Below are 11,552 nucleotides of genomic sequence, written 5' to 3' on the forward strand. Positions count from 1 at the left end.
TCCTCTAAAAATGATTGAGGAACTTAGTGTCACGATCTGAGGTGATTGATTTTAGAACCCCATGCAGCCGAATAACTTCTTGAAAAAATGAATTTGCAACGCGCATTGTGTTGAGAGTTTTCTTGCACAGTATATATGAAATTGGCCATCTTAGAAAAACTCATCCTAATTTGTGAGATACAACTAATTTAAAGTTCTATCCGTACAAATCATTTTCACCTTCAATCAGGCCTTCGTTGGGCATTTTTTAACCATGAAAGTATTTGCAACCTGCTCTACATCACTTTACCTCACCATTAAAATCAAAATGGAAAATAAAAAATCAATGTCCTGACTTTTTACCTTATTGAATAGAACACGAGAGCTGCAGAACAGCAAGTAAACTTGGGTTATTTGATACACCAACTGTGCATGACCCTTGTTACCGTTGTAACTCTTCATACTCGGACACGCAAATGAACCATGCATTGACTCAAACAGAGAGATTTAATTGGAGGCCTCACTATCATTAGGTCAAAGTCCCAAAATCAGATTGATCTAACAGTTCCAGTGCTTGTTACTCCAACACTCAGATTGAACAATGCATTAACTCAATTAGAGCGATCTAATTGCGGGCCTCACTGTCATTAGGTCAAAGTCCCAAAATCAGATTGATCTAACAGTTCTAACCTCTGATTCGTAATTAAACTCTTGGTTATTAAATATGCAACTACTAAATAATGTATATTGTTGCCTCTCATCTTTTTCTTTTTCTTTTTTTCTTTTTTTTTTTCCCTTTTACCACTCGCACACTCATGAGGACCCAATGTATATTGTTGCTATCCACATATGATGTGAGGATATTAGAGTTTTCTTAAAAGAAGAGGTGGGTCCCTCTGCAAGTACGTGGAGGTTAAGCCTCTTTTTATAATGAAGCGGAATTCCTGCAAAAGCCTCGTTCCTACCCTGGAAACCTAGGTGGGGCCCATCGCAATGTTTGTGAGAAATCTACCTAGTCCATCCATTTTTTGAGATGATTTTAGGACATAGCACCAAAAATGACCCGGTTCGATTACTCAAGTGGGCCACACTAAAGGAAACGGTGGGTAGGGAAATTCCTACCATTGAAACTTACCTGGGTTGAAAGTGATTTTTACACGCAGTTCATACCATTCGTAGCACCATTCATACTGAGATGAATTGAAAACACAAATATTAGCCTGATTCGAAACTTGTATGGCCCCATGAATATTTCAATTGTCGACATTTTAGGACCACTTAATCGATCCGGGCCATTTTTGGTTCCATGTCCTAAGATTATCTCAAAAAAAGATGGACGGATGGATTTCTCACAAACATTACAGTGGGACCCAATTAGGTTTCCAGCGCATGAACTTCCTGTGAGATGCTCTCGAGTAAATCCACGTACCTTTTACAAGGATACGGACATGGGGCCGGATGTCTGTAGATATGGCAGCAAAACCTGTGCAGAAGGATTGGCCCACCAAAAGTTGGACATCTATAAATCAGGCCCATGTAACCATCATGTACGCCAGTGCATGAATTTAAAGGCTTCTGTTATGGTTTTCAATTATTCTCTACGCTTTAGCTGACCTAATGTTGGATGGGCCCATCATGATGAGTCTCTTTAATGAGCAAGCTACAGTAAACACAACATGACCGGTCCCCACTAGCTTAAATAGGTCAATATGTTAACAGGCAAGGTGGATGCCAGGTTAATTAATTTTATATGCAGATGAGTAACTTTTCACCAAACAGCTGAATCATAGCATAAAGTCTACCGGATAGGGCGGATTAGGTCTTACCCGGGTAAGATGTTAGTGGGTGTTACATTCACCGTATTGGCCCCACCTTGATGAATCTTTTGTATATCCACGCTTTCCATCTGTTTTTCCATATCATTTTAGTACTTAATCCCAAAAAATTAAGACGATCTAAATCTCAGGTCGACCACAACACTAGAAACTGTGGTGATTGACCAATAAAAACTTATTGTGGGCTATAAAATTTTTGGATCAATCTGATCTTTGTCTTTTCCCTTCATCTAAGTATATTTGACCTTATCAACATGTTGGATGGTAAATAAATATTAAGGTGAGCCCTAGTTGTTTTTAATGGTAAGCATTAAATTACAACTGTTTCCTGTGATGTGGTCCACCTGGGATTTGGATTTTCTTGATTTTTCGTAAATTTTCCTTAAATGATCTGGAAAAAACTGATGGACGGCGTTGATATATAAAACATTCATCAAGATGGGCCCACAGTCAAGGTAACACTCACTAACGTGTTACCCGGGTAACACCTAATCCGCTCCAGAGTCTAGAAGGAAATGTAGCCAAGAATTTTTATTTTTATTTTTAATGTATTATTTCATTAATTATAAAAACCGTGACTCACCGCGTCCCTGCATTGACCCATCGAGTCAAGTTCTGTCGACCAACCGAGTCGAGTAAGAGTCCTGCCAACCTTCTTACACGGCAGGTCAGTCGTGATGTACGCGTTGTGCCATAGAAATGCTGTGCCCCAGGCGCTGCACTGACTTGTAGAGTAAAAGGTCTGAAGAGATAGATACAACGGCTGTGCAAATTCAAGTTGGAGGGGCGAGGGAGGAAGCAGATTGCGTACTGAGTAAACTCTGTGGGCCCACCATGGATATATGTATCTTATCCATGCCGTCCATCCGTTTCTACGTATCATTTTAGGGTCCAATACCGAAATTGAATCATATTGAAGTCACATGCACCACATTACAGGAAACAGTGGGAAGAATGATATCCACCGTTGAAACCTTCCTAGGGCCCACAATTATGTTTGTTTGTCACCCAACCTGTTCATGAGATCACATAGATATGGATGAAGGGAAACCACAAATATAAGCTTAATCCAAAGCTTCCGTGGCCCTCTATAAATTTCAACGGTAGATGTTTAAATCATACGGGTTTATGTGGCGTCGTCTGCTTGAGCTTTGGATTTACTTAAATTTTGAGTTTATTCACGGAAATGATACGGTAAAAAAGGATGGACGGCAGGATAAAAATACTAAAAAAACATGGTGGGTTAGTACGGAATCCGCTTCCCCGAGGGATGGGCGCGGCTTTTGATGGATACCCGGATTCACCCCTGTGGGTGGATCTCTGAGGGTGGGCCCCACTTGATATATCTTCCTTACATCCACACCGTCCATCATTTTTAAAAGATTATTTTAGAAAATTATCCAAAAATGAAGCAGATCCAAATCTCTTCTGAGCCACACCAAAGGTAACAGTGGTGATGGACCGTTAAAAACTTTTTGTGGGCCACAATAGTTTTGGATCAAAGTCGATATTTCTGTGGTCTCTTAAGCCACAGGTCTTTGTGACCTTTTAAACAGTTTTTACGGCAAAAAAACATTTCGGTGACCCGAAGGTGGTTCCCTCAAATGAGTTGTCAAAACGGATGGTCAACGTGGATGTAAGGAAAATACATCAAGGTGGCCCACATAGCCGTGCCCGGAGGGAGTGCCACTGCGAGGGTCATTACCGTTGATAGCGGCATCACATGTGAAACAGACACGCGCGGCCTACGATTTAGGTAGGCCGACGGACTATCGTCTCTTTTCTTTCCCGAGGGCGCCTTTTCCCTGCCACGATAAAAGGGCGGTCATGTGATACTCCGACTGCGTGTGACGCTTGATACGCAGCACCTAAATGGTACACGTAGCATTTAGTAACTCGAATCAGCTGACTAAATTGCGGAACCTGCTGGCACTAATATAGAATACAAAATATGATTGGTTGGACGATCATGACCTCTGATTCGTGGCCACTAGTTTGTTGAGATAATAAGTAATAGCAAAGGATTTTCATTTTCAACCGTCAAAGGAATGTCCACCAATCAAATGGCCAGATAATCATATAAGCCTAATTTTTGGCTCGTGAATCATCTAAATCGGTAATATTACTTTGGTCGGTATCTTTGATTACTTGTATGACATTGTGCAATCTCTATGTGATTCCTAAATGCCTGCGTATCATCCATTGCACTCCGCCAGAGTATCAAATCATTTTCTCTTCAGGAAAAACCATTAAAAGGAGCGTTGCTTTCGGAAGGGGCTGCTCCTGGTAAAACCGTAATTAGATGAAATGGAGAAGCTGACGGCCATGGAAGAACCTCTGTATATCCGTGGAATATCTCCCTCAAATGTCGTTCTTCTTTCCGAAAGTGGTCTCCTCCCGGCTTCTGGCTTTCTTTCCGAAAGCTGAAACCCGCGGCTGCTGCTGAAACGGTACACCTGCAAGGAGATTTCTGTTTTTCTCAGCTGAATTCCAGCTGCAAATCAGTATATTTTCGAAAAGGCGGTTTGGGATTTTGGTGGATTCGAGGTCAATTTTGACGGGACATGGCGAGAAAAGAGGGTTTAATGATCGTTTCTGTCAAGAATTAGTTAGGTTTGGAAACCCGAATGCGAAGAAAGCGAGATAGAGTTCGGATTTTGGGACACTTCTCTACGGATCTGATCGGAGTTCAAGCAAATTCAGCCGTTGATGGATGCATCGCAAGGTTCCGGCGCTGGATCTGGTAATTCCAGCGATTACACGCCGGAAATCGCAGAAACCTTACCATTCGGAGAATGGATCCAGAGCTTAATGAAGGAAAACCTCCTCCAACAGAGCTTGGAGTCGCCAGAGGAAAACGAAAGCTCTTTCACCGCTCTTCTCGGCCTTCCGACGAACCGAGCTCTAGAACTCCTACACCTGCCGAAATCCGGCGAATCTCCGCCCATTCCCAGCAATGAGGTCTGGAGAGATCAAGAAAGGGATGCGAAAGCCCTAGGATTTTCCTTCAGCTGCTCTCCGACCTTCCCTTCGACCGCAGCACCTGTGGAGCGAGCAGCGAGGTTCTCCGTCTTCCCGGGGGAATCGCCCGGAACGAGCTCTGATCCGTCGAATTCCAGCGAGAATTCGCTTAAATTGAAAGCCGAACCGACCGATTACGACTCGAACCCGATTTCCTCGCCGATTTCGACCGAGAAACAGCGATCCGGGAAGAGAAGAGAAGGGGAGAAAAACAAGGTAAGGGAAAGGAAGATTTCCTTTTCTGGTAACTGGTCTTGTATAGAAGAAGAGCTGATACTTTCCTTGTATGGATAGGTTAAAGCGCCTGCAAAAAAGAGCAGAAAGGCCGAAGATGGAAGCTCAGGAACGCGCGCAGAAAATAACGGAGACGAGAAGCTTCCGTACGTTCACGTTCGGGCGCGTCGAGGGCAAGCTACTGACAGTCACAGCTTGGCGGAAAGAGTAATCTCGGGTTATATTGGATAATCTTTATTTAGTTTGTTAATCATATGCATTTATAGTAATTAATGGCTTTGATTTCTTAAATCATGTGTCAGGCAAGGAGAGAGAAGATTAATGCTCGGATGAAGCTACTGCAGGAGCTGGTCCCCGGCTGCAGTAAGGTCAGGCATCTTTTTATTCGGTGGTTAGTTGGTACTCTGACAGCGTATAGAGCTTGATACACAGGCGCCCATAAATTTGTACATGTGGACCGGACTAACTTAATTGAAACCGTTTAAATTATGGAACCCAATGTTGCGATGTCAGAATCTGAAATTCTTAAGAATTCGAATTCTATCCTCTGATTGGTGGGCAACTTGTTTGTTCAACCGTCCAATCAATGTCCCCCGATCCGATAGTCAGATGATCGAAAAATATTAATTCTGGTTGTGGGTACATCTAGACTGGGACCCATGATTTGGACAGAGCCATGATTAGGACCGTTTAATTTGAATTTCTTTTATGACTCGTACGCAAATTTTTTAGTATTTACTAAGTACCTGCATATCATTCATCACGTTCTGCCAGGCCCGCCAGAGTATAAAAGTTTCTCTTTTTTTTTATTCGTTATACTTTTACACTCGTGTGATAACGAAACCGGAGTAATGAGAGGTTTCCTTTCGCGCGTGCATGTTCCCACATGGCAAATGCGTGCGAGATCCAAGCCTCTTATCATTTGATCCAGAAGATGGGGATGGCCTGGGCCTAAAATCAGGACGGTGAGATCTGCCTGATCAACAGCAAGGATCCTGCACATGTACAATTTAGCCGCAGGATCATATCTCCTCGTTTACTCGAGAATTCAAATAAGGAACGTCATGGTTGTTTTGGAAGCCCAATCGGACCTTTACGGGTTGCACACGTGCTAAATTGGCAAGTTTATGGGACGCTTGGGCAGCGAATTAGGTGGACCCCATCTTTAAGATGTAAGTGAAATTCTGTCCGAAGAGCACTTGCGAGGCGAGCCACAAATGTCCCATTGATGATGGGAACAAACCTGGTTTTACATATGGTCATCTTAACGGTCAGGGACACCTTATGAGCGGCTCATATGGCCTGCACGCTTGACAGGTTGGCTTGTGAGCTGCTTGCCGGTGGAGAAAGCGATTGTGTCTAACAGACCCATTGATGACGGTTTTCGTTTTACCATATAGATGTAAATAACAAAAATGATAGCTTTATAGGGTATAGTTTTGAGCTGACGTGTCACTTGTGTGCAACATCAGAGCCGTTGAGAGGGTGGGACGCATCCTGTGCTGGGACAGAAATCTGCCATTTATCATTGAAATCAATGTTATTCTATGTTCTTAATCATTGTATTGGTGTGGCCCACCTGATTCTGAGGATTGTTACAATTTTCCCTGCAGTTGATCTTCCCACACTTTTCACGGCTTGAGTGCTCCACTGAAGTGATATGTAAGCAGAAAATAGAAGCATTTCTATGTCATCATTCATAAATATTCAGGCGTGGCATGCATTCTGGAGATCTATTTCATTCAGTATTTCGAATAGTTACTGTACCAGAAATCACAATGTTTGGACGAACCAAGCCCTTTAACAAGGACGGCTCCCACTTGATAAGAGAATCCATTTATTAGACAGTTTGGATTATCCAACCAGTGCAGCTGTGGCAGAGCCCACAGGACGCTGGTTAATGAGGCATGAAAATGCAAGGCAGTAGCAGAGATACACTCATGGATTAAACATAAAATGCAACAGGGGATCAGCCCATGTGGAGAGATTGAAGAGGAGAACCAGGGACCACATGCCAAAATGGCACACTTGTGAGGGATTGTAGCCATCTACCAGGTGACCAAAGGAGTGAGAATCAGGTTGGCCGCACATTGGCACATTGCTTTCATGCGTCCGCTTATTTTTTATTTTTTTTAAAACACACCACATGGGCACTGGAACCCATGACCTCAATGTTCAAACACACTCAGTATACCACTGAGCCATGGGTTGGAATCCTCCTGTGTCCACTTCCCTTATGTGGATTTACCGGATGTAGGAACAGAGAATGTCACCTACTGCCCACCTATCAATTAGCCTGGGAATGCCCCCATGAATCACCTCTTCAAATTATCTCAGCCAGCACATTGATGGATACAATGGATGGGTAGAATGAAAATGGTCAAGCGGTCCAAATTCCACAAACAAAATGTCCACTAATCAAAGGTTGGATTATCTAATCAATTTGACCTCAGGATTAAGACCTTTCTCCAATGAGAACCACTACTTGGATGGTTAAATCTTAATTATCTCTATGCCACAATCATAATTTTTGCGTCCATGAGTATGAACTGGCATGCTCTGCAAGAGCAGCAAATAACTCCCAATTGCGGAATGCTTTCTTGAATCTCAATACTTGTCGTGGTAACATGTAGGGGCGGCCTCTACAGCAAAGTTATTTTGGTGGTTTGAAAGTATTTATTTACTAACGAAGGTTAAAAATGCAGATCTCTGGGACTGCATTAGTGCTGGACGAGATCATTAACCACGTGCAATCATTGCAACGTCAAGTGGAGGTTAGAAGCCCAAACTCTAGTATTTTGGAGAACTGATCGCCTACAGCCAACTGCACTGCAACAGCCATGCAGGTCATTTCAGCCGTAAAAAAATTACATAGATTTATTTTACTCCCTCTACCCCAGTGAATTTTTGGGGCTGTAAAAGAAAATTAGTAGTAATAAATAAGTTTTTTAATCTCCCTCTCCCCTGGTGAATTTTTTGTGGCTGAAATGACCCACACTGCTGTTGTGGTTCAGGTGACCTATAGGTGATTAGTTCTCATTAATCTATTGTGTGAAAAAATTACAAACAAACCAGAAGAATGATGACTCCTAAGGTATAAATTCAGATTATACAATGGTACTTACTTCTTATCATGTTCTAACCGGTCGTGGTCTCAGTTCCTGTCAATGAGGCTTGCGGCGGTGGACCCAAGAATCGACTTCAGTGGTCTAGAGAGCAGCTTCTCTTCAGTTGTAAGTTCATCAATGGGTTCCATTTTCTTACATTTTCTGTATAAAATAACAAGAAGTTGTTTAGATATAACGGCTGTATCAGAAGTTACATTACAACCATTTTTTCCCACCAATATCTCAGATGTTGAACATCCAATCCGTGCAAAATGTTTGCTGGATGATTATTACCTGATATGAAAATCAGGCCAATCCACTCATTTGGGCCGGCCACACCTGACATTGACTTGAGCAATAGTGGGATGTCCTGATTTTCATGTCAACTGATCATCATGGTGCGTCCCACCTTTTTCCTATATTTGATATTCTGCATATATTGGAGGAAAAAATTTGTTGAAAATATCTTATGATAGGGCTGTTGTATCTGATCATTTATTTAAAATAACAAGATACCATTTTGATCCAACCTTGTTGATGGATACACCTACCTATATCTCAAGAGATGCTAATTAATAAGATCTAGCACAGATGTTGATACACACATGCATGTAGGATATGGTTCCATTTCTCAGCTGGGAAATAACATGAACACGCATAACCTTGCCCAAAAACCAGGCTGCTGAACTCTGGGGGTGACCAAACATGTACAAGAAACATTGGTGGTCGGAAAAATGACCATCATCATAGCCACATTCCAACCATCTGAGATCACTTTACAGATCCTTTTTTGCCTAGTTGCAAGATGTGAAATGTGAATTCTCATGATTGATCACAAAATATCATTGTCAGGCTACCACATGACAGCATCCCCTCCGTTACCTGGGTGTGGCTCCTGGCCCTTTGCTACCAGGTTTGGAAAATGTTAGATATTTATTCGACATTCATGTGTGGCTCACACGATGACTTAACCATCCTGATTTTTGGGCAGGTCCACCCCCAAGGAATGAATCATTCTATGGTCCTTGGTCAGCATTTCTGATATATTAAACATAGTGCACATCTGTATAATCCTCTTTTGTCATCCACGTTTACTCTGATCCTATTCTCGGTATTTGGTAACAAGGTAGGAGATTTCTTTCCTGCGGACTTACCAAAAGCTGAAAAAAAAAAAAAAAAAAGATTCCAATCAAGAAGGTTGGTTTTAAGTAGTGGCTCACTTCTATGAAATATGAATCCTTGTACTGACATGTTCCTTTAATTTCTATTATCTTTGCAGACAGGCAGTCCAGTGGCCGGTAATTTCACAAGAATGGTTGGTTCAGAGCCATCATTATGGCCAGAACTCCAAGTTAATGGAGCGAGATGGCCCCTTCAACCATTGTTATTGGAAAGAGATGACAACCATGCGTTTATGCCCCCTGAGTCCTCGCTAATTGGTTACGACTCCGTAAATTCAAGTAAGTTAAATGCAGGATACAATATTGTCATGCATGCCAATCTATATCACCCAGATTGCAGACCTCATTGTTGGTGGAGCTAGCCCAATAACCACACTAATCAGACCACCCCCACCTTCTGATTGATGGCCATCAAAAGGATGGTTAATGGGACAGTGCTCTTTGATGCAACCTACAGGTAATGGTTTTAACTTCCATCCCAGCTTACCTACAATGAGAGAGAAATGTTCAGTCAAAATTTAGTGGGGAAAGATCAGTTTGCGGGCTATTCTCCATCTACACTGGAAGCCATAATTTGGACGGTGTAGATTGACATGCATGTATGCCATGTTGGTGGATGCATCACCAATTCTTCCTTAAGCATAAAGAACCTGTTTGGTCAGAATATCCATGTTTGACTACTCGAATGTAGGGCTGTCAATGGGCTGATGAGGTTTTTTTTTACTCGACGAGTCAAGTCACTACACCATGACAAATGATGAACACTGCCCTAAAACCTCCAAATTCACGTGTGGTTCTTAGTTTGTCCGATCATCATGGTGGGGTTCACTAATTGGATAGGTCAGATGTCCTACACACCAGGTGCCTGACAATGCTCCCACAATAAGCACTCCACAGGCATTTACATTACTCAAGACATTGTTTGGTAAAATCAGAATCCACAAGCAGTAAAAATCGGGTGGGAGGTGGGGGCAATTTCACTATTTTTTATTTTTTTATTTTTAATTCGTTTTTCTTTCTTTTGGCACAGTTCCTCTGCACAGCAGTTGAAAATGGAGATATGAAGAAGCTGTCAAGTAGATCATTGTTGGTAGTTTGTAGTGTGTACATAATGGAGGTATATTGGCAGCAGCATAGTTGAGAAGAGCTCTCAACATTCTTTAAGGGTTACACCACTCTGCTGTGTCAGCAGAAGTGAGTTTCAAACCCTATCTTTTTTCCTACCTAGATAGACTAAAAGAAGTTCGATTACATCTATTTTGTATGTTGTCTAATTGCTAACTTTGGGTAGTCCATCCTCTCATCTGTTCCTTGCTTTACCTCGTCCATGTGATTAATTGATATCTGAACTTTATTCAATGCCCATGTCTGTTCGGTCTACGTTTGGGCCACTAAATTGGATGCCTGTTGTAGTTCTTGCATCGGATATGGAGTTTCATTGCCATTTTTCTTTAAATGCTGCAATTGAGTGAAGTGTGCAATTTACAGGGCATGTGCCTGAATCTCATGATCGTGTGAGATCTAGGCATCTATTTTGACGTGGCCCCGATTGTGAACATACCCTGGTCCAAAATCTCTGACCACATGAATATAGAAAATGGAGTGGTTAGAGGAGATTATCAACGGTCTACATTCTACAACGTGCATGGGTGGCATACCTGACTAGACGCCTAATTTGTTGTGGCCGGGGGTGATCTCAGCAGGCTATCTGATGAGTTGCCCAGGCCTCACAGTGATGTGTGCCCATGATTCACATTGATCTTTAAACTCCTTACAAGAACTTTCAGCATTTTATATGAACGAAATAGGGTTCGGCATTGAGGTCCATGTCTCAGTGGTAGACAGAGTGCGTTTCAACATTAAGGTCACTTCAACATTGACGTCACCAGCTCAAGCCCATATATTACCTATAAATGAACAGTATATGTTCAACACAGTGGTCAGAGCGTGAAGGCTCAACAGTATATGTTCAACACAGTGGTCAGTATATGAAATCCACTTTGCAGCCTCACGTTACAACGTCAAACCAAATCATGGCAGATCTAAAACTCAAGTGAGCTAAGCTACAATATCAGCAAAAACTGGAAATAGGTCGAATACTGATGAAACCACTCCACCAGCCTTCTCTTCTCTATGTATGGCCGCACCTTTTCGCCCGTCTCTCTCTCATTCTCTCCCCTACTCTCTCCAAATTC

General features: G+C 42.2%; 1 protein-coding gene across 1 annotated transcript; it reads left to right on the top strand.

Moving 5' to 3' along the window:
• Positions 1-4,075: 4,075 nt before the first annotated feature.
• On the top strand, positions 4,076-10,716 carry LOC131222486 (transcription factor bHLH48-like). The gene is made up of 7 exons (XM_058217563.1): positions 4,076-5,051; positions 5,130-5,276; positions 5,372-5,437; positions 7,775-7,843; positions 8,228-8,302; positions 9,456-9,640; positions 10,388-10,716. Exons 1-7 carry the CDS (start codon positions 4,524-4,526, stop codon positions 10,419-10,421), a joined length of 1,104 nt encoding a protein of 367 aa, XP_058073546.1. The 5' UTR covers positions 4,076-4,523; the 3' UTR covers positions 10,422-10,716.
• The last annotated feature ends 836 nt before the right edge of the window (positions 10,717-11,552 follow it).

Source organism: Magnolia sinica, chromosome 13 (genome assembly GCF_029962835.1).
Source record: "Magnolia sinica isolate HGM2019 chromosome 13, MsV1, whole genome shotgun sequence".
NCBI classification, from domain to species: Eukaryota; Viridiplantae; Streptophyta; class Magnoliopsida; order Magnoliales; family Magnoliaceae; genus Magnolia; species Magnolia sinica.

Bases quoted from the DNA above. Each gene is read 5' to 3' on its own strand.
- LOC131222486 (XM_058217563.1), top strand. From the start codon at position 4,524: ATGGATGCATCGCAAGGTTCCGGCGCTGGATCTGGTAATTCCAGCGAT. The intron at 5,277-5,371 runs GTAATCTCGGGT...ATCATGTGTCAG, and splicing joins GTCACAGCTTGGCGGAAAGA to GCAAGGAGAGAGAAGATTAA. The intron at 8,303-9,455 runs GTAAGTTCATCA...TTATCTTTGCAG, and splicing joins AGAGCAGCTTCTCTTCAGTT to ACAGGCAGTCCAGTGGCCGG.